Source organism: Staurois parvus, unplaced genomic scaffold, assembly GCF_062004578.1.
Source record: "Staurois parvus isolate SC_StPar_1 unplaced genomic scaffold, SC_StPar_1.0 ptg000191l, whole genome shotgun sequence".
Taxonomy (NCBI): domain Eukaryota; kingdom Metazoa; phylum Chordata; class Amphibia; order Anura; family Ranidae; genus Staurois; species Staurois parvus.
In genome coordinates, this window is record NW_028317987.1 from 1,870,871 (window position 1) to 1,894,382 (window position 23,512).

Genomic DNA, 23,512 nt, shown 5'->3' on the forward strand with positions numbered 1-23,512 from the left:
GCGCCTTGAGCGGGGCGGTAGTGGGGTCCCTGGGCCTGCTGCGGCGTGGCTCCCGCCGGCTGGTGGGGACGGTTTACAAGTCCGAGTGCAGGACGGGGGGGCCGTGCGGAGATCGGGGGTTTCTCCTCCCTCTGGTTCTGGGCCTGCGGTGGTTGCGGCGGAATCTGATGCTTTGGGTTCCACGGCTTTGGATGGGGGTGCGGGGGTGTCCGGAGCGGTCGGCTTGGCGGACTCGGCCAAGTGCGAGGTATACGTGTGCTTCGAGGGCTCTTTAGGTGCGCACTTGCCGTTGGAGGTTCGGGAGCGGATTTGGAGCGGGGAGTATGTGGAGATCTTCACGCTCTTGCCGTTGGAGCGTTTTCCTTTGGAGGGGTTGCGGGTTGACGAGGGCAGGCGGGAGGAAGCGGAGAAGCGGCGTTTTCGCTTTATCCCGCGTACTTTTGCAAATTGGATGCAGGCGTTTGCGATCATGGCCAGTGTTATTGGGGAGAAGGCTCCTGAGCATTGCTCGGCGCTTTTTTGTTACCTTGACGCCATTAGCGAGGCTCACAGGGTTTACGGTGGGACTGCGTGGCTTCGGTATGATGAGCAGTTTCGGCAGCGGCGGGCTGTTCGCCCTTCATTGCGTTGGGACCATAAGGACATTGGTCTTTGGATGCGCCTCATGACTCCAGCGAGGCCTCCTGGTCCGTTTTTTCAGGGGGGGGCCGGTGGTTCATTCTCCCCCGGACAATCGGCCTCAAAGCGTAGGGGCTTTTGTTGGCAGTTCCAGGAAAGCGCTTGTCGTTTCGGAGGGTCCTGCCGTTTTAAGCACGAGTGTTCCGGTTGCGGCGGCTCCCATCCGTTGTCGCGCTGTTTCAAGCGGGGCAGAGGCCCTTCCGGCGATCATGCGGGTAAGAGGGACAACACCGGTGAGGGTGGAAAGGATGCAGCCTTTCCTAGATAGATATCCTGATCGGGCAGCCGCTGTGCTGCTGGCGGCAGGTTTTTCGGAGGGTTTCCACATCCCGTGCACTTTGACTTCCGTTCCCCCCTTGGCTCAGAACTTGCGGTCGGCCTTGCGGCATGCGGAGGTTGTTTCGGTTAAGTTGCAAAAAGAAGTGGGGTTAGGTCGTATGGGCGGCCCATTTTCTTGCGCCCCGTTTTCGGATCTGGTGGTTTCCCCCTTGGGGGTGGTGCCCAAGAAGGAGCCAAATTCGTTTCGGTTAATTCATCACCTGTCTTTTCCTAAAGGGGGGTCGGTGAATGACGCTATCGATCCGCAGTCCTGTTCAGTGTCTTACACGTCGTTTGATGCGGCGGTTTTTCTGGGTTCGTCGTTATGGGCGTGGTTCGCTTATGGCGAAATCGGATGTTGAGTCCGCGTTTCGATTGTTGCCGGTACATCCGGACAGTTTTCGTTTCTTGGGTTGTCATTGGGAGGGCTCGTTTTACGTTGATAGGTGCCTTCCCATGGGGTGCTCCATATCTTGCGCTTTGTTTGAGCAGTTCAGTTCGTTCGTGGAGTGGGTGGTGCGGGATGTTTCCGGGGTCAATTCTGTCATTCACTATTTGGATGATTTTCTTTGCGTGGGTCCGCCAGCTTCCAGAGTGTGCGCCGTTTTGCTGGCCACTTTGCAGCACGTTGCTGAACGTTTTGGGATTCCGCTGGCTTTGGACAAGACGGAGGGCCCGGCTTCGGTCATTACTTTCCTGGGTATCGTTTTGGACTCTGATGCTATTGAGTGCCGGCTGCCTGAGGACAAGCTTTTGGCCCTGCAAGGGGAAATTGGTGGGGTGCTCGGCAAGCGAAAAATTCAACTGCGGGCCTTACAGTCGTTGTTGGGTAAACTGAACTTCGCTTGTCGCATCCTGCCAATGGGTCGGGTGTTTTGCCGCCGGTTGGCGGCGGCGACGGCTGGGATTACTTCCCCTTTACATTTTATTCGTTTGACTAGGGAGCATCGGGAGGATTTGCGGATTTGGCACACTTTTTTGACTTCGTTTAACGGACGGGCTTTGTGGATGTCTGGCCCGGTCAGCAATTTTGACTTGGACTTGTTCACGGATGCGGCGGCTTCCGGGGGTTATGGGGCCTTTTTTCAGGGACGGTGGAGTGCGGCTCCGTGGCCTCCTTCCTGGGTGGCGGCGGGTTTCCTTCGTAACCTGGTTCTGTTGGAATTTTTTCCGGTGGTCTTGGCGGTTGAGGTTTGGGGTGCAGATTTTCGGAATCGGAAGGTTCGTTTTCATTGCGACAATTTGGGGGTGGTTCAGGTCATCAACCGGGTGTCGGCTGCCTCGCGGCCGGTGGTTGGCCTGCTTCGCCATTTAGTGTTGCGTTGCCTGCAGCTGAATGTTTTTATCCATGCGGTGCATCTCCCTGGGGTGAACAACACTTTGGCTGACGCTTTGTCTCGTTTTCAGTGGGACAAATTCCGGGAGTTGGCGCCGGCTGCGGAGCACCGTGGGGTTCCTTGTCCCGACTGGCTGTGGGAGATTGCCTTGGGGTCGTATCCGGCTGGATCCGGCGGTCGGTGAGTGAGGCGACATGGTCTGCGTACTCGTCGGTTTGGCGGGAGTGGCTGGATCTGTTACAACAGGTCGATATTGATCCCTGGGGGCCGGAGGTGCGTGTGGCATTGCTGTACTATTTGGCGAGGAATTTGGAGCGGGGGGTGTCTGCTGCGGCGGTGGATCGCCGGTTGGCTGGTTTGGCCTTCTTTTTTAAGTTACAAGGGTGTCGGGATTTTACCAAAGATTTCTGGGTGCGTCAGGCTATTCGGGGTTACCGTAGGGCTCATCGCAGTAGGGATTCTCGTCGCCCGGTGTCCTTCGAGTTGTTAGGATCTTTATTTACACATTTGCGGTTTGTTTGTTCTTCGGACTTTGAAGTGGGCTTGTTTAGGGCGGCTTTTGCGGTGGCCTTCTTTGGGGCATTGCGTATTGGGGAGCTTGTTAGTCCATCCAAATCGGTACTTGGGGGGTTGTTGGTGGATGATGTTGTGTGCTCGGGCGACTGGGTGGAGGTGTTCATCCGTCGGTCTAAGACGGACCGCTGGGGTCGTGGTGCGCGGGTTCGGTTTCTTGCCCTTCCAGGATCACTGGTGTGCCCGGTGCATGCGGTTCGAGAATTTTTGTCCCGGCGTCCGGTGGGGCAGGGGTCCTTTTTGATGCATGCTGATGGGTCCCCGTTAACTCGTTTTCAATTTGTGTCGGTTTTTCGGAAATGTTTACGGGATGTTGGTTTGGATGCGTCTTTGTATGCTTTGCACTCGTTTCGGATTGGGGCTGCTACTGAGGCCGCCCGGTGGGGTTTGTCAGATGAGGCGGTACAACGGATTGGTAGGTGGGATTCGCAGAGATTTCGCCTGTACGTTCACCCGCATCTGCTGGGGGACTAAGGGTGGTTTCTGGGTTCTTTTGGTTGATGGGGCTGGGGGAGTTTTGTCCTGTCGCTGTGATGTTGTTGGTTCTTGTGGTAGTTTTGTTCTTTTCTTTCAGATGGAGCAGTTTGCCTGGTCTGGATCCTGGGGCACTCCTACGTTTTTTGGGGGGCTCGGCGGGCGGATGTGCGGCCTAATGGCCGGCAGCTGGGATTGGCTCGGCAAGCGGCTTGTGTCCGATGGATAGGTGTGCCGGGGATGTTGTGGGGTCGTGTGGTACCTGAGGTGCGGCGTTTTGCATGCCTGGATAGACCGCCGGATGTTTTGGTGCTTCATGCGGGTGGTAACGATCTGGGGGTTCGGTCCATGCGGGAGCTGGTGTGGGATGTTAAGCTGGTTTTTCTTCAATTGCGTCGGGATTATCCCGACATGGTGTTGGTGTGGTCGGACATGGTAGCCCGCACCTCTTGGCGTTTGGCGCGGTCGGTGGAGCGGCTCAATAAGGCTCGGATCAAGGTCAACAAGGAGGTGGGGCGCTTCTTTGTTCGGAATGGGGGGTTGGTGGTCCGGCACTTTGAGTTGGAGGTTGATACTTGGCGGTATCTGCGGAGTGATGGGGTGCATCTCAATGCCGTTGGCACGGATTTATAGGCTTTGGGTTTGCAGGACGGAGTTCAGAGAGCTGTTCGTTTGTGGTGGGGCACGCATGGGTAAGGGCTTACCCAGCGTGCTGTGGCGGTTGTTGGTCTTGGAGGCGGTTCTTATCTTGGAGGTACAGATAATGGTGTGGGACCCATCGGTGGTATGGTGTGCCCGGGGACATTCCAGTTAACCAAGGTTTAACTGGAAGGTGGTGGTGCTGCACTGCGGACGGTATGGTTGTCTCCGAGCTGGTTGGTTGCGGCTGGAGGCCTTTGTGTAATATGGTTGTCCGCAGGTGCATTTCAGATCATTTTTGTGGGGTGCCTTCGAAGACCAACAACAACAATTCTGTATGTTTCTGTTATAAGGAATGGTTGGTGTTAAAAAAAATGTTTGTTAATAAAAGGCCATGTTGGCCATTTACTCCAAAATTGGTGTCATGGTTTTATTTAAGTATAGTAAGGGGGGAATTTGGATGACCTATCTCTGGTGCTCTAGTCAAGTAATGCCCGTAGCGAAAAAAGGAAAGGAAAATTAGCGCAGGGCAGGCATGACTAGGCCTAGAGTGGGAAGGAGAATAAGAAAGGGTTAATGATGTGCCAGGGGGGTGTGGAAAAGGATAGATGGGTGTGCTGGTTGGTGGAGAGAGAGCGTGGGTGGGCTCTGCCGCACCTTAGGGTGGGGTGTCCCAGGGGGGGGAGGCATCATTTCGGACCTGGACGTTGGTGAGTGAGATTCCCTCCCGCCCTCCCCTGTTATAGGGAGTTTTTGTGTTCCTCTCGGGGGACAGGGGGTTGTTTCGGTCTTGGGCGGTTGTTGGTCTTGGAGGCGGTTCTTATCTTGGAGGTACAGATAATGGTGTGGGACCCATCGGTGGTATGGTGTGCCCGGGGACATTCCAGTTAACCAAGGTTTAACTGGAAGGTGGTGGTGCTGCACTGCGGACGGTATGGTTGTCTCCGAGCTGGTTGGTTGCGGCTGGAGGCCTTTGTGTAATATGGTTGTCCGCAGGTGCATTTCAGATCATTTTTGTGGGGTGCCTTCGAAGACCAACAACAACAATTCTGTATGTTTCTGTTATAAGGAATGGTTGGTGTTAAAAAAAATGTTTGTTAATAAAAGGCCATGTTGGCCATTTACTCCAAAATTGGTGTCATGGTTTTATTTAAGTATAGTAAGGGGGGAATTTGGATGACCTATCTCTGGTGCTCTAGTCATGAATGGTCCCAGGTATCTTGGACCAACTTTCTTTGATGGACAACTTAATTTCAGATTAGCCGTGGATAACCAGACTTTATCCCCTTGTTTCAGTTTCAAGTTGCCCCTTTTCTTTCTGTCAAAACATTTTTTGTTACTCGCCTTTAGAAATCATCTTCTGTAATACTTCACCATTCCTCCTGAGGAACTCCATCCTTTCTTGTACTGCTGGAACAGCGGCCTCCACTGGTATTTCTGGAAGAAAGGAGGGATGGTATCCGTAGTTAAGAGTAAAAGGGAGATTGCTTGGTGGTGGAATGAATGGAATTATTGTATGCAAATTCCGCTAATGGAAGGAGCGATGCCCAGTCATCCTGTGAATATGAGGAGAAGCATCGGAGGTATTGCTCCAGAGTTTGGTTTGTCCATTCGTTTGTGGGTGATAATCAGAGGAGAAGCGTAACTCGATCTCTAATGCCTCACACAGAGCCTTCCAGAATTTGGATGTGAACTGCACTCCTCGATCAGACACAATATTCAGGGGAATGCCATGTAGTCTTACGATCTCCTTGATGAAAGTGGAGGCAGTTTCTGTGGCAGAAGGAGTCCCTTTCAAGGAATGAAGTGGGCCATCTTGGACAGGCGATCAATTACTACAAAAATAGTGGTGAATCCCTCTGATGGGGAAAGTTCAACAATAAAGTCCATGGAGATCATACTCCAAAGTTTTTCCAATACGGGCAAGGATTCCAACAGGCCCCAAGTCTTGGATTTATCAGACTTGTTCCTCAGACAGACTGTGCAAGATTTCACATAGTCCTGGAAATCCTTTATTGCGTTTGGCCTTCAGAAAGAGTGAGAGACCAAATCTAAAGTCTTGTGAATCCCAAAGTAACCTGCTAAGGGATGGTCGTGACATCTCTGGAGAATAACAGTCCAAAGTTTTTCGGGCATAAATATCTGTTCCTTGTGGAAGTACAGACCGTCCTTTAATTGCAGGTATATGGGAGGTGGATGATTATCCACGGCTTCTTTTATATCCGTTACAAGGTCTGTCTGGGGAAGTAAGAAGTTCTTGGCTGGCAAAATCGTTTCGGGTTCAGACTGCACAATTGGGTCAGGAAACATACGGGAGAGTGCGTCAGGTTTACCGTTTTTTGATCCAGGACGGTACGTCAGATAGAAGACGAAGAGAGAGGAAAAATAATGCTCATCTTGCTTGTCGTGGCCTGAGGCATTTTGCGGTCTTTGGTACTCTAGGTTTTTATGATCCGTGAAGATGAGAATAGGGTGGGATGCTCCCTCCAGTAAGTAGCGCCATTCTTCCAATGCTACCTTGATGGCTAGTAATTCTCTGTCTCCCACATCATAATTCCTTTCCGAAACACTTAATTTCCGGGAGAAGAAAGCGACAGGGTGTAGAAGGGATTTGAGTCCCTGTCTTTATGACAATATGGCTCTTACCGCATTTTCCGAAGCGTCCACTTCAAGGACAAAGGCTAGGATGCTTCAGGATGGGTGCGGACATGAACATGGTTTTCAATTGCTCAAAGGCTGTTTTGGCCTCAGGAGTCCACTTGAAGGGAATATTCTGCCTGGTGAGCTGTCTCACTGGTGTGATGATTCCAGAGAAGTTTTTGATAAATTTCCTATAGAAATTTGCGAACCTTATAAAGCGCTACACTGCTTTCCTGTCTCCTGGAATGGGCCATTCTAAGATGGCGGACACCTTTTGGAGGTCCATAGAGATGCCCTCAGAAGTGATCACAAGCCCAAGGAACTGGATGGATTGCCTCTCGAATTCACATTTCTTGGCCTTGGCGTAGAGATGATGCTGGCGTAGTCTATCCAGAGTTTTCTTTACGTGAACCCGATGACTTTCTATGGAACTGGAGAAAACCAGGATGTCGTCCAGATAAACGATTAGAAATAGATCCAGATAATCCCGAAATATATCGTTTACCAGGTGTTGGAAGGTTGCTGGGGCATTACAGAGACCAAAAGGCATTACCAGATATTCAAAATGCCCAAATTGGGTTCGAAAGGCCATTTTCCATTTGTCACCTTCCCGGATTCTCACTAGTTTGTAAGCGCCCCTCAGGTCCAATTTTGAGAAACAACATGCTCCTCGCAGCCTTTGAAATAATTTGGGGATCAATGGAAGGGGATAACGATTCTTGACCGTTATCTTGTTTAGGTCACGGTAGTCTACACAAGGTCTCAGGGTGTGATCCTTTTTCTCAACAAAGAAGATGCCGGCTCCTGCTGGTGATGTAGAAGACCAAATAAACCCTTTTTCCAAACTTTCGTCTATATACCCCCGGAGGACCTCTAATTCGACTTCGGATAAGGGGTAAATTCTACCAAAAGGAATTTTGGCGCCAGGCAGGAGCTCATTCGGACAGTCATAGGAGCAATGAGGAGGGAGAGTGTTGGCACTCTTTTTCCAGATACTCGTGATATACCATAGGAACGAGTTTCATGGTCTCAGGATCAGAGTGAATACTGAGAAGAGGAGTTGTCACACTTGTCTCTTGAGGAGTACAGTGAGTCAGACAATATTCTGAAGGGAAAGAGATTTCTCCAGACAACCAATTGATGGTTGGATTGCGTGCTCTTAGCCAAGGCATGCCGTGAATAACTGGAAAAATCGGGGAGGTGATAATATCCAGACATAGTAATTCCTGGTGTTCTGAAGGAGAGTAGCAGAATATTGGCATGGTTTCCTGTGTTACAGGGCCAGAACTGATACCAGACCCATCTGCCAGATGCACTGCAAGTCTTTGTGCTTTGGTACGGAGTGGAATCTGATTCTGAGTACCGAAGTGAGCATCCATAAAACAACTACAAGCCCCTGAGTCTATGATGGCTGGGACCGTGATTGTCCTTTTGGCCAGTTGTTGCAGATGAAAAGATAGGTGTGTCCGGCTTGTTCCTTGAGGGTTCATCATGTAAAAACAGGGGAGGGCTTATGAGGTCTTATTGGGCAGGTAGCCATGACATGACGCACATCACCACAGTAGAGGCAGAGCTTGGACTTCTGCCATCAAAGGCGTTCTGCTATGGATAATTGTGGTCTCCAAAAGCTCCTCCTAGCTGGATTGGTGGGTGATTTTCATGAACCAACATTCGTAGAGGGCCCAATTTCAGAGCATATCAGAATCTTCCTGTTAGTCCTCTCATCCTGTCTTTCCCGAATCCAACGGTCAATATGGATCATCAGGTCTATCAGACTCTCCAATCTGGTAGGTACCTCCAGTCGGGCCAGCTCATCCTTCAGGGTATCAGAAAGACCAAGACTAAACTGATAGTGGAGAGCAGACTCGTTCCACTGAGTATCCGAACTCCAGATGCTGAAATCAGTAACATATTCTTCCACAGGCCTCTGGCCTTGCTGTAGCCTACTGAGCATAGCTTCCGCGGTTTGGCGCCGGAAGGGATCAGCATAGATTTGTGCCATTGCGGTAAAAAATGAGTCCATTGAGGTTAGGGCTGGATCATGTTGTTCACGGAGATGGTAGGCCCAGGACTGAGGTTCATTTCTAAGAAGTTTGATGATAAATCCCACCTTGGTATTTGATGAAGAGAAGGTCCTGGGGAGCAGGGAGAAATATAACTCACAGGAGTTTTGAAAAGTCCTGATCATCCGGCGGTCTCCTGTAAAGACCTCAGGCGTAGGCAACCGGGGCTTTGGTAGGGCAGAGGTTTCAAGGATCATACTGGTCTCTGTCTGAGTGGCTGAATTGAAGGCTGCCGTGAGATTTGTGTCTGTGAGGGCATTAGATTCGGTTAGCAGTTTACTCTCCAGATGTTCAAAGTTTCTCTGCAGGTCGTGTATCACGTTATACAAGGTAGTTACTGCTTGGCAAATGTCCTCCATTGCGTGTGCATGTGCACGTGTGTGCATTCCTGCGTGCATGTGCACAACCGGCAATTCTCCTGCAGGAATTCCTGTGTGTATGCATGTTCCCGATCGTGTTTCTCCTTGCCGGAAAATCCTTACAACAACTCTACACAAGGGAGCTTTTCTGGTGAAGCTTTGAGATGTCAGATCCATGAAGCCTCACACTCCATGAATTTTGGAGAGACCATTTTGACATCGTGAGCTGTCTACAGATTATCACCATTGCCTGGGCCGGGGTCAGCCCGAGAAACCTAAATTATGCTTGGCGCAACTTGTGGCCAGATTGTGTTGTGACACCTGACTCCGATGCTTCTGCACCTGCACCAGAGTCAACAGTGTTGGAGGAGATTGTTTCCTTGGGGAGGACCATGGGGCTGCAGGTGACTGAGGAGGATGTCTGTGAGCTGGTGGAGGGACACGACCGTGAGCTAACCACAGAGAACCTGGTGGAACTGCAGAAGGAGGCAATGGTGGAGTGGATCTCATTTCAGGAGGAGGAAACGAGTGAGAAACAGCTCTCTTCCAGGGAACTGAAGGAGGCATGACAAATGTGGGTAAACCTACAGACTTTAGTACAGCAGCACCACCCAGATAAGGCTCTAGCCCAGAGACTTGTGAACAGTTTTGACACCGACGTCATGTCCACTTTCTAAGGGATGCTTAAAAGGCACCAGAGGCAGCAGACAATGGAAAGGTTCTTACCAAAACGGCCTAGACATGAAAAAGAACCTGCTTGTGTTAGTGCTGCCCAGTTGCCCTGATCCTCCTACTCTTCCAAAAAGTACTGAAATTGTTTTGAAAAGGTTTTTAAATGTTGAACAGTTGAAGTTTGCCATGTTTTCCCTGTTGAAGTGTGATTTATGTAGAGTTGACGTGTACTGTGCCATGTTTGAAATGTTTGCCGTGTTTTAAATCATGTCCATGTACAGGATTTATGCCTTTAAAGTGTATTTTATAAAGAGTTTTGAACAGATAAAAGACTGTTTTTGACTTTTTTCTGACCTCGGGAACGGATTAATTGGTTTTTAATGCATTCCTATGGGAAACCGCGTTTCAGTTTACAAATTTTTCACAATATGAAAAACATTCTGTAGAATGCGTTAAATTTGTAAACCGAGGAACCACTGTATATTCAAAAAGACATTTTGGTAAAAGAATTATCAGCTTTTTTACATACGCATTATTTGTATAAAATACATAAATTCTAAAGGAAACATCACTCTGACAGTGTTCTTACATAAAGACTCTTTGCACAAGGTCAAAGGCCACACAGGAAACAAATTTACCCCAACGTGTTTCGATCATTCTGCATTATAGATCTTCAGGGGGCATAAAGACAAGGAAACTTTCTAGTAAACATGTAAACAGTAATAGGTAAATATACCAGAAAATAAACAAATGGTCAACAGAATTTTTATCTCATATCCCAAAATAATACAACAACATATGTCAGAGCAATATGTAAAATAGATGACATCCAAGATGAGAGACATGATTCCAGGTCCCGGAGGAATGTACCATCCAAGAAAGCAAGAGTGGTCAGATGTAAATCACCGGGAACCAAGAGCAACTAGGGAGCACCAAAACAACCCCCAATGGGACTGTAAGTAGTATAGAGAACAAAGTAAATTAGATTTCAAAAAATCAAACCAATTGAATAGACCTGATAAAAAATACATTCAAAATGGTCCATAAAGAATATACCAAAAAGTGGAACTGACCAAATTAATATGCCATACAAAAAGCAAACAGTGAAAATGACTATCAATCCGAGCACCAGATGTTATCAATTAGCGTGTGTCAAGTGCTGGGTGTTATCAATTAGCGTGTATCAAGTATCTGGTGTTCTCAATTAGTGTGTTGAGTATCGGGTGTTGTCAATGAGCCTGTGTCGAGTACCAGGTGTTATCAATTAGCGTGTTGAGTATCGGGCATTGTCAATTAGCGTGTGTCGAATAACGGGCATTGTCAGTTAGCCTGTGTGGAGTACCGGGTGTTATCAATTAGCATGTTGAGTACCGAGTGTTTCAATTAGCATGTATCAAGTACCTGGTGTTCTCAATTAGCGTGTTGAGTACCAGGCGTTGTCAATTAGCATGTGTCGAGTACCGGGTGTTCTCAATTAGCATGAGGAGAACTGGGTGTTATCAATTAGCGTGTGTCAAGTACTGGGTGTTGTCAGTTAGCATGTGTTCAGTACCTGGTGTTGTCAGTGTGTGCTGAGTACCGGGTGTTATCAATTAGCATGTCGAGTACCGGGTGTTATCAATTAGCATGTCGAGTACCGGGTGTTATCAATTAGTGTGTGTTGAGTACTAGGTGTTGTCAGTTAGAGTGTGTTGAGTACTAGGTGTTGTCAGTTAGTGTGTGTCGAGTACCGGGTGTTCTCAATTAGCGTGTGCAGACTACCCGGTGTTGTCAATTAGCGTGTGTAAGAGAGGTGACCTGTTGTCCTAACTGGAGCCTAATTAGTGTTGTATTTCAGAGGGACAACAGCTCTGTAGAGTTGACTCCGTAGGCTTTGCTTGTCGGAAGTGCAGGAGTGCAGCAGGACAGAAGTGCCGAGTGTGATCAGCAGGAGATGAAAACTGTAGGAGTTTGGAAACAGCCGGCTATCTTTGGTTAGTATTTGTGTTTCAGTTTGAGAAAAATCTTCTTTAAAATGTCTGGTTTAGTTCAGTGCAGTACTTGTTTGGCATTTGTTTTTCGTGGTGCTTTTTGGAAGCTGGGATGTTGTCCCATTTGTATGCAGATTTCTAGCCTACGTGATGACATTGCTTGTCTATATTCATTGGTTGGTGCCCTGCAGTCTGAGATCAGGAGGCCATCTTAGCCAATTTGTTCTGTTGAACTGCCCTGCAAAAAGCCGCCTCTTCCTCAAAGACTGCTCAGGAGAAGGGCGGTGTGGACAACTGTTGGGTCAGGTTCTCTGAGCTAGAAGCAGATCCAAAGGTTGCAAACGTAGCAGATTGTGAGATAGGAAGTAGGACCCTGAGAACAAAACTGCTTTGCCAAAAGAAACTGTTTTGTCTGAGGTTCCATTCCAGGCAAGGGTTGTGGAAAAGACTCCTAAAAGGAGAAGCCATCATCTTGTTGGTGATTCAGTTGTAAGAGGTGTTTCTTTAGGAAATCATGCTGAAGTGTCAAAGGAAGTTAGATGTCTACCTGGTGCTACTGTTAGAAGAGATAAAAGGAGTATTTTAAAAATTGTCAAAAAAGCTAGTGAAGAGTGCAACGTTGGTGGTGTCATGTACCTTGGCACAAATGATTTGTCCCAGAATGATGTGTGTTCTGTACAGGAATTTCAGTATTTGGGACAGGATCTTCAACAATTAGGGTGTACGGTTATATTTTCAGAGGTCTTACCTGTCCATAATGGACAACAAGAGGAAGTACTTGGCATAGCAGAGTCCAATGTTTAGTGAAAGGATTGGTGCAAAGCTGAAGGTTTTGGTTCTGTTAGTCATGATGCCATCAGGTGGTCTGACATTGAGCTGTACAATAGAGATGGTCTGCATCCCTCACACAAGGGCGCTCAGCTCCTTACTATGGAATTTAGGAGGTTTTTGGACATGCATTTAAACTGAGAAATGGGGGCAGAGATGTCATTGTTGAGGATCATTTCTGTCCCCAGCAGGCTGAAACAAATGTGAGGTTCATGTTGCTCAGGACATAGCATAAGGAGAACATTAATTCAAACAACAAATGAAATACTGGAAACCCTCTGGGTCTGCCTTCCAACCAGAGAGGGATCTTCCCTTAGAATTGGTGTCATATACAGACCCCCAGGACAGACTGAAGATTAGAATGACTTCTTGATTGATGAGATAACTCAAATGGCAATGAAGGGGGAGGTTTTCATTATGGGTGACGTCACCACGCCTGACATTAACTGGAAATCTCAAACTGCTATTACAAGCAGGAGCAGGATGTAATGGAAGAACTGAATGGGGCTCTCTAAAACAGTAAAAAGTCCAACCCAAGGTGATCATATTCTAGACCTAGTACTGACAAATGGGGATCGACTGTCTAATATATAACTCATGCCGGAATGTAGTAACTGAGCGGGATCTCACCACATACTCAGATGCTGGAAGATGCCGCTCAGTATATTGTTCACGTTAAAAGTTTGTGGTTGAACACTCTGTAGGTTTGGATGTTCGATTGTGAACCAAACAGGGGGGTGTTCAGTCTATCTCTATTCAATATCCTTTCCATGAATTTCCTTCCATAGGGCAACATAATCTCAAATCTCTCTGCTCCTTTCTGGAGAGCTGGGACCAAGCTTTAACCAGTCCATCACAATGATCATCTTGTCTATTGTTTCTAGAATGTAATGCTTTCAGTGCCAACGTAGAGGCAAATAAATACAAATCTTTAACTGCTTCAAAGCACTCTGGAAAGGTCAATGATTTTAAAATCGCTTTCCTATATTGTTTATCCACCCTGTGCATATCTTGTTATATCTCCGGACTCTTGTGCCTGGGGCCTCCCTGCCCACTCTGTGCTGTGTGGTTACACCTCAAGTGAATACCCCCAATTGTGGAGAACCCCCCTCCCCCTTACTTCTTATACCTACTCCTTGACTAAGGTCTTTCCTCTTTCTCCTTCTTCTATTCCTCCCCCCTCCCCTCCCCCATGCTCCCATTTATTGCAAGTGATCCACCACTATCAACTTGGTGCTTATGTGCAAAAAATGAACAATATGACTGGATTGAAGTTCCTTCAGTCTGAAGTTCCATGATAGTGAGTGGGCTTTTATATCTTGTTGTGGTCATGTGCTTTATGGACTCCTAGTAATATGGGAGACATCCAAGCCATGCATAGATGGCATTGATGGTCCCTGTAAATCCATATATATGGACATTTGTGCATTATTAATTACAGGATAAATCCACTTGGAGACCTGGGGACACTGTATACGTTCTATATGTAGTCTGGGGGTCCCTGTGGAAGTCCATGTGTGGACATTTCTACCTATGATAAATGACAGGCTAAACCCACCTGGAGACCTGGGGACACTGTACAGGTTCTATATGTAGTCTCGGGGGCCCCTGTGGAAGTCCATGTGTGGACATTTCTACCTATGATAAATGACAGGCTAAACCCACCTGGAGACTTTCTCCACACCTGGAGTGTGCTGAGTTCTTGGAGAACGTCTACACAGTGTTTCCAGATTGGCTTTATCACCCCAACGAGCTCGCTCCAGTTCATGGATGTCATCATTATGTTTGGAGGATCTCACCAGTCAGGAGCCTTTCCTGTCATCCTACATGTTCCCTTCTGAGGATTGTTCTATCCTTCCAAACAAATGTATGAAATCATGGATGAGTCCTCCTTCTATGTGATCTAGAAGATCTTCAATCACAATGTCTTTATGGATGAAGTGGATGGCCCAGTTTATATATTATTTATTGCTTTACAGCTTTATTCCCTCCAGGATTCATTCTTTATTTATAGAACCATTCAAGGAAGTGTTCTTACTTTGAGAGATCTCCACCACCATTCCTCTGTGACCATTACATCCTTGTCATTTATGTAGATAATATACAGGAATGGCTATTATGAGACATTTTGAGGGCTGCAATTCCTCTGAACTCCACAAGGTGGGGATCTCATGTAAACCCAGACAGGAAGTCTCTATGGAATACAGACAGGAAGTGATGTCAGGTACAGACAGGAAGTGATGTCAGGTACAGACAGGAAGTGATCTGAACAAAGACAGGACATTTCATGTGGCTCAAAGAAGAGTAGACATTGGTGGAAGTGGCAGCAGAGGAGGTAATAAGATTTCCTATTTCCACCCAGTAACCCCCATCATGTCCGTCCTCTTCCTCCATAGTCCTGTCCGTCCTCTTCCTCCATAGTCACGTCCGTCCTCTTCCTCCATAGTCACGTCCGTCCTCTTCCTCCATAGTCACATCCGTCCTCTTCCTCCATAGTCACGTCCGTCCTCTTCCTCCATAGTCCTGTCCATCCTCTTCTTCCATAGTCACGTCCATCCTCTTCCTCCATAGTCACGTCCGTCCTCTTCCTCCATAGTCACGCCCGTCCTCTTCCTCCATAGTCACGCCCGTCCTCTTCCTCCATAGTCATGTCCGTCCTCTTCCTCCATAGTCACTGTGACGTCTTTTATCTCCGGCAGATGATGATACACACATATATAGTGTGGGAACCCAGATGAACCCCTTCAGGGGCAGAACATTCCCCCACTTCCGGGGCCGGAACATTCTCCTCATTGTGGAGATAAATTCTAGTAATATGGTCCTCTAAACAAACAGCACTGACAATAAATAGACAAGGACCATCCTGACCATACATGGCCTACAAAGGGCAATGATGACACTACACAGGCAGCCAATGGGCAATCATTACACTATGCAGCCAACACAATGATGGAGTGCCGGGGTCAGGAGTATGGAGCATAGAGCCCCTTACATTGCTGCTCAGGGGGAAGGAAACATTCCAAATGAATGAAGAGTAATCACCACTGAATTGCTATGTTCCCTCTTTTATACATTGTGGAGGGTCTGGTTTGAATATGTCCAAATAAAGGTGATTTATATTTTTGGATGTGCAGCCAAACAGATTTTTCTTCTCTACCCGGAACAAAACATTCCCCAGCCGGCCATGAAGAATATGTTCCATCATTGGTGTCAGAGGGAGGAAACAAATGAGGGGTGTGAGGGATGAAGGGGAGCTGAGAGGACTCTCAGGAGGTACAAAGGATGAGAGACTTTGGGACCCCTGAGGGGGTAGAGTAGATGGTGAAATCTGGGTTGATAGGGTTGGCAGGTAGCATGTCTCTGAGGGAAGAGAAGGTTGTAGGGCTCATGGGGACTCTGAGGTAGGGAGGGGGGCTCTTGGTCTCTGGTTGTCCTCCCACCTGCACTTATTTTCCAGACCTTCTTACAGAACTCCAGCCAGGAAAGGAAAGAAACCTTCACCTTCTTATCATCTAACCGGTCAAATAACATTTTCCAAGATACCAAGTGGATTGAAGAAGGGAAGTCTTTGCCCCTTGGTGGGCACTCGTTCTTAGAGGAGGTCTGTTGGTGAATTATCAACTAAAAGGTAGTCAGGGGTCAGTGCTGAACATCTTCAGGAGACACTCCAACACCTTCCCATGACACAGGCTCTGGCAGTGCCCGGTGCTGGAATTCAGAGCCCCAGGAACCCCCCACCACTCTGTACAATGTCCTGTGTACTACAGTATACTTGCCAATGATGAAAACAAGACCCTACCCCCTGCCATTCTCCTCCTACCCATACTGGGCTACCATTGGAGGAAGGAGACCAGACCCCTCCCTCACAGCTCTCTACTCCACCAGCACCATCCTTCTATTCTATCCAATCCCTTCTCATACTGCAGAGAGTGACAGTGACATCACTCCTGTCAGAAAGCTGTCAGAGATTGGAGCCTTGCAGCCGGAGTTCTGGCAATTATCCTGATTATCCAGCAACTTCAGCCAATAGTCATCAAGTTCCCCTTCCTGGACCTCATGATGACCCAACATTGACCTCACAGCACTGCCTCAGAGCAAACAAGTCATAGGAAGGATCGTATTTATCATTCCTTGTCTGCAGATCTAATACTCATCAAAACCAGTTCAGAGACCAAACAAACCCAACAGAGAAAAGGGGATTTCTGATGCAGCAGGACAAGAGGGTCCCGAGACCTCCAAAGTGTAGCAAATACTAAACAGTCCTGACTAAATATCTTCCCATGGGGGGAGTAGTCCTTAAATGTCCAGCAACCCTCCTATTCCCCCCTCACATCCACATCCTATTATTGTGTGACCAATACCATCCAAATCATTCTTACTTTCATTTCCCAAAGTTATCCGTCTACAAGGAGACCTGTATAGATCACATGATGGCACCAATGAGGATGGAGGAGGACCGGAGTCACATGACTGAGAAGATACTAAACCTCACCCTGGAGATCATCTACCTGCTGACCGGAGAGGTGAGGAGGATTCTGGGAGGTCACATGACATCACTCTTATCTCTATTAATAAAACACAGACCTAACCGGAGAGGTGAGGAGGATTCTGGGAGTCTAACCTGATATTCCTATTGGTTTTTTTTAATATAGAGATTTCCTCTTCTGAAGTCAGGTGATCATATGACCATCACAGTGCCTCCATGTGACTCCCTAAACCCTGAGAGACACAACATGCAGAAAATTCTAGAAGTCACCAGAGAGATCACTGAGCTGCTGACAGGAGAGGTGAGCGGTGCCGGGAATTCTGGGACATTCTCCAGTAACAGACAAGGGATGTGTCTGGATGGTGACTGTATCATTGTGTGTGTCAGGTTCCTATAAGGTGTCAGGGTGTCACTGTCTATTTCTCCATGGAGGAGTGGGAGTATTTAGAAGGACACAAGGATCTCTACAAGGACGTCATGATGGACAATCAGCCGCCCCTCACATCACCGGGTAAGAGGAGACTTTATTGTAAAGGAGAGAGCAGTACGGAGGATCCACCTAGATCCCCCATCATCTGATAAACACATAGAAACAATGGATTCAGTCAGTGTGTGTGTTTCCTACAGATGGATCCAGTCATGGGAACCCACCAGAGAGATGTCCCCGTCCTCTGTATTCCCGGGATTCCACACAGGAAGCTCACACCATCTCTCACAATTTTAAGGTTGGTGGGACGGAGCATCTAGAACATGGACTTGTAAAGATGATGTGTGGATTTTCATTTGAGTTTATATTTTACAGATGATATTTTCTCTCATTTCCTTGATTTAGAGTGGAGATCCAATCGATATAGAATTTGAGGGTAAAGCAGAAGAAGAAGAGGCGTATGTGAGGGATGATCAGCAGTCTATGGAGGAGGATGGAATAACGGGGACATTTATAGAGGAGGACACTCCTACAGAGATCAGCACAGGTGGGTCATGAACACTAAATCCATTCCTCCACCCATACTGCTCACTGATTGGTCAAGAGTAGGGCGGGGACTGGGTGATATCAGCCTGTAATCCCCTGGTCACTTTCCTGAGCTGTGTTCCCCGTCCTGTATTCCTGGATTTCTCTCGGATAATCTTCCTTCTCTGTGCTGCAGACACAATTTATGTATCTAGACTGGATTTATGGAGGTTCTGGGGTTCAGCTGCCAGAAAAATGTTCATTTTTACTATAGACGTTACTAGACCTAGGCACCTGGGGCGTGTGATTTTGATCTTATTCCTCATGGTGGTGACATAGCAATTCTCCCAGTATTTGTCACCTGTGCCGGGTGGAGGGATATGTCTGTATAGTCTCAGACCCAAGTCACTGAGTGCAGTCTCAGGAGATGGGAGGCAGCGGTGTGGGATCTCTGCAACTTGTCTACAGGAAACATTTAAGCTTCCACTGATTGCCAATATTATGAGTCCTGACCCTTACACTGTATAATTTATATTGTACATTCCATACTCCTGACCCCTGCACTATATACTCTATGTTGTACATTACATACTCCTGACCCCTGCACTATATGCTCTATGTTGTACATTACATACTCCTGACCCCTGCACTATATACTCTATGTTGTACATTACATAGTCCTGACTTCTGCTCTCCCCCCTCCCCCCACTGCTATATATACACATAATATGGATTCTCTTTGGTTACACCCATTTCCTCCCAGCTGGACATTTTATATCGGATGATGTGATTGGAGCACAGACTTTTACATGGTGATAATAATGTGATAACATCCTCCAACTTTGGACCCTTAAACAGAAAGTGATAATGAGGGAGGAGTCAATACCCCAATGATGGTGGTCTTCAGGATCAGTCCAGTCTTCATCTTGGTTGTTCTCCCCCATCCTCACTCTCTGACCTCTGGTGGGGCTCAGCCCCACTCTTCTTCATGACTAAATCATGGACTAAATAAGGAAGTGCAGTACTTCTTGTGTTGGGAAGATGGCGATGAGTGATAGAGGGGGTGGGGACCCTCGTCCTATAATCCCCTCATCACTGTCCCTCCTATAAAAGACAGTTCTGGTTGTTTCCTCACTCTCTGACTAAGGTCCATGAATAAAGAAATGACCTGGTAGGAGATCAGAGGAGCCATTTCCTAGTTCCCTTGAGGGTGGAATTGTAAGCTCCTCAGAGACCAAGCTGCCTGATGTGGGCGGAGTCCTGGTTTGGGGGAACCAATCAGCTCCTGTCTAGTAATCCTCTTTGTCTTTGTATTTTAGTCCATGGCCGGGAGATGAGGAAAACCTCCGAGGATTGTCTCACTTTGTCTCCAGACTGGAAAGTAGAAGATGAGGACATCACACAGTATAGTCCAGGAGAAAACCCGGCTCCCTCCAATGTCCATCCGGCACCACCCAGTGTAGATGGACCATCGGATTCCTTGTATCCTGAGGAACCTCAGACTGTGCGGGACCGGGCCGGCCTTCCAACAGGGAAGAGATTCTCCTGTACTGAGTGCGGGAAAGGTTTCCACTATAAATCCAAACTTAATGTGCATATAAAATCTCACACGGGGGAGAAGCCACATTCCTGTCCTGAGTGCGGGAAAGGTTTTTCAGCTAGGGCCAGTCTGTACAAACATCTGAGATCTCACACGGGGGAGAAGCCATATTTCTGTTCTGAATGTGGGAAATGTTTTTCACAAAAATACAGTCTTTATAAACATCAGAGATCTCACACAGGGGAAAAGCCATATTCCTGTTCTCAGTGCTGGAAACGTTTTTCACAGAAGTCCGATCTTTCCAGACATCAGAGATCTCACACTGGTGAAAAGCCGTATTCCTGTACTGTGTGCGGGAAATGTTTTACACAGAAGTCTAATCTTTACATACATCAGAGAACTCATACGGGGGAGAAACCGTATGCCTGTCCTGAGTGTGGGAAATGTTTTTCAGACAGGTCCAGTCTTTGTAAACATAAAAGATCTCACACGGGGGAGAAGCCACTTTCCTGTCCTGAGTGCGGGAAATGTTTTTCAGTGAAGTCCAGTCTACACAAACATCAGAGATCTCACACGGGGGAGAAGCCATATTCCTGTCCTGAGTGAAGGAAATGTTTCTCACTGAAGTCCTGTCTTCCTGTACATCAGGGCTCCCACACAACCCTGGAGGTGTATTAGTGCTTTAAGTGTGGGAAATGTCTTCTAGATGAATGTTGCTGGACATCCCAGCTCTCATGTGGGGAAGAAGCACACCCTGATATACACCTCAGATATACTCCATGGCTGATCTTCATCATGGAAGGAACAGTCCATAAGGAGATCAGAGGTCCCCAAAGACATGGATGAAGTGTGGGACCGGGTCGGCCATTGATGGCAGGAGAAGAAGTTTTCAATGTATTTTCCATCAATGGAAGACATTCCAGCAGCTCAGATGTGATCCTAATAACATTGGTTCCCCCATTCACACAGGAGGAATGGACATGAACTCTCACTGAGGGAATTGCTATACAAACATTCTATGAATAGACCCCCAAATGTCAGGAGACGTTTCTATAAAGACGGGAAGTATGGAGCAGAGAAATGAAGAGACCTCCCAGCAATGTTATTACCAGGCTGCAGCTAGGGGGAGCTCTAATGTCACCCCAGCAGAGGGATCCCATCTAGCCCACATTAACCCTCTCACTGCCAGAGCTGTTTCTGCATGATTTTGCACACATGGGAAAATGCAGATTTTGGTCCTGAAGATGAGATAAACCCCCAAACATCTATTCTGTGACATCAGAGGCCCTGGAGAATAAAATGGTGGTAGTTCCAGTTTTGTATTTCACATGATTAAGCTCAATGATTTATCAAGATTAAATTTCAGTAAATAAATACAATAAATGTAATATTAGAGAACACAAATGTAAGATTTTACTTTTTTTGTGGGGTAAAATGTTAAATATGAGGTTGTGCCGCGTAAATAGACACCCAACATGTCCATCCTTGGAATGGTGTGTGCTGATGAAATGATGGAAAATGTTGGTGCCCTAAAACCCCCCCGAGGTGATCATTAACCCTTGTGCTGCCATGGATGGGTGTTGTACTGACCTATAGAACTGCTTCCAGCTGGCCAGGTCAGTACGACGTATGTCCATGGCTTTCCCCTTCTGCTATAACCTCATGGTCTCCTGAGCTTCCCTCCACTCCACAGACCCTCTGCCTGTCCTCTAGGATGGCTCCCTGCACCTCTAACATCCCCCTACAGCACCGATCCCCCCACGCAGCACCCATTGCTCGCCCACAGCACAGATCTACCTTTAGCTTCCCTGCTGCTGGCCTCTTTCCCTCTCCCCTCCCACCAGCTTCAGCTGCTGCAGGGGAGCTACGGGGAATCAAAATGTCTAAATATTTCCCCTTGCCGCTCAGACTCCCCCCTTGTCCTTAGACCTCTTACTGATCCCCTGAAGCACCTTCCCTGCAGTGCTGCTGGACGGCTTCCCCTCTACCCCCGCCCATGGCTGTAGCTGCTGCTGGAGTGGGAGATCAGTGTCATGTTCAGGATGGAGAGTGGAGGGTTGGCATGTTATGTTTACCAGCCCCTTCCTGAATGAACACAATGAGTGATCAGTACCGATCACTCCTGTGTTCATTCATCACTGAAGCATAGTAAAGAGTGTTTTCTGTGCTATAGTTTCATGAATGAATAGAAGCTTCTGTACAGTAGACTCCTATTTATTCATCTACAGTGCAGCTGAGGTTGCATTGAGGACTCTGAGGGTTTCTTTAGTCCTCTGATATCTAACCACCCCCCTCCCCCACAAAAAAATAAATACAATAAAATTATAAAAACAATTAAAATAATAAAAAAGTGGTGCCTCATCCTTACAGAGCACATTACAGCATAGGCCCATGTCAGGCCTTGTTCACCCACATGTGTATACAGCAGTGCTCTGTGTATCCCTGCACAAGCAGTCCCATTGATGCCAATTGGCACGCAGCGGCTGCACACACACAGCTGCTGATCTCAATCTGACATCCATGTGGATGCATGTCCCAGAAGTCACACTGTCTGCATTCAGGGCTGTGCACCCTCATGGATGTCAGGATGGGGGCAGCAGCTGTGTCCTCCATGCAGTCTCTGAATCCCCAATGACACCAATGGGACCGCACAGCACGTGTCCATCACCGTGTGGGGAACCGAGGCCTGGCAGGGCGTACACTATAGGATTTCCTGTGTGAACGAGGCCTTAGTAGGACTATAGCAGGAATGTTGTACGTTGTGTTGTGTTTATGTCTCTAATAATGATTTTAGTGTATTTTTAGTGAAAATAGAGATTGGATAAATGTTTTCCCAACTATTGCGGGTCTAATATATCTGTAGCACTTTTTATTATTCCACTGGTTCTATGCTTCCAGAAAATGTCTGGTTTGGGGGTCGTTTACAAATTCTGGAAATATTAAGTGAAAAATTATAACCTTCAGATTTTTAGACTAAATTGCACATTTACAGTTTTGCAAATATTTGATTTTCACCATTTCCCAAAAAGGCGCAATCTAAAATGTACAAATATTTCTTATTGATTACCGCAGTCCAGTTTTAGATTTAGTGGGAAGTTAGCGGGAATTTTGTGAGTTTTGTTGTTTGTCTCGGCTAACAATGACTTTTATGTATTTTTTTAGTGAAAATATATATATATTTTTATTAACATTTGCACAAATATCACGGGACCTGAAAAATCACTAGCACCTTCTTTTATTCTACTGGTCCTAAGCCAGTGATGGCGAACCTATGGCACGCAGAGCCATCTCAGTGGGCACGCCAGGAGGAAGAGGAAGAGAACGCGCTCTCCTGCGCACCTCCGGGGGCGCGCACCGGGCGATCTCCGTGATCGCTGTGTCCTGCGGACACAGCTGATCACATGACATGGTAAAAGGCCAATCACAGCGGCCTTTTACCACGTGATCAGCCGTGTCCAATGACACGCTGATCACCGGGAAATGCAAATGCCGGTTCTCGGCTGCACTTTTCTCACGCTGTCAGATCGTGAGGAAAGTACTGCCGAAAACCGGCAGTTGTCAGAACAGGGATCGGCACCGATCATCAGGGTCACTGATCATCAGTGCCCTGATGATCGGTGCCCACCTGTGCCACACACAAGTTCCGCCCACTTGTGCCCAGCAATGCGCCCACCTGTGCCCAGCAGTGCGCCCACCTGTGCCCAGCAATGCGCCCACCTATGCCCAGCAGTGCGCCCACCTGTGCCCAGCAATGCACCCACGTGTGCCCAGCAGTGCGCCCACCTGTGCCCAGCAATGCACCCACCTGTGCCCAACAGTGCGCCCACCTGTGCCCAGCAATGCACCCACCAGTGCCCACCTGTGCCGCCCACCTGTGCCCACCAGTGCCACCCACCAGTGCCCATCAGTGCAGCCCAGCAGTGCTGCCAGTCAGTGCCACCAGTCAGTGCCCAGCGGTTGTGCCAGTCAGTGCCCAGCAGTGA

The 23,512-nt window shown here is 47.7% G+C and overlaps 3 protein-coding genes across 3 annotated transcripts in view; 2 read left to right on the forward strand and 1 right to left on the reverse strand.

The window, feature by feature from the left end:
- The window catches only part of LOC149461843 (uncharacterized), a 91,771-nt gene that overhangs the window by 27,198 nt on the left and 41,061 nt on the right, over nucleotides 1-23,512 (reverse strand). The window contains exon 4 of the mRNA XM_089677718.1: nucleotides 18,399-18,408. Coding sequence (XP_089533844.1) covers nucleotides 18,399-18,408 — 10 coding nt within the window. The remainder of the gene's footprint in view (nucleotides 1-18,398; nucleotides 18,409-23,512) is intronic.
- LOC149461845 (uncharacterized) lies at nucleotides 1,368-2,518 on the forward strand. The gene has a single exon (XM_089677639.1). The coding sequence runs from the start codon at nucleotides 1,453-1,455 to the stop codon at nucleotides 2,515-2,517; it is 1,065 nt and encodes a 354-aa protein (XP_089533765.1). The 5' UTR covers nucleotides 1,368-1,452; the 3' UTR covers nucleotide 2,518.
- On the forward strand, nucleotides 19,323-20,933 carry LOC149461846 (uncharacterized). Its single transcript, XM_089677696.1, has one exon. It carries the CDS (start codon nucleotides 19,323-19,325, stop codon nucleotides 20,133-20,135), a length of 813 nt encoding a protein of 270 aa, XP_089533822.1. The 3' UTR covers nucleotides 20,136-20,933.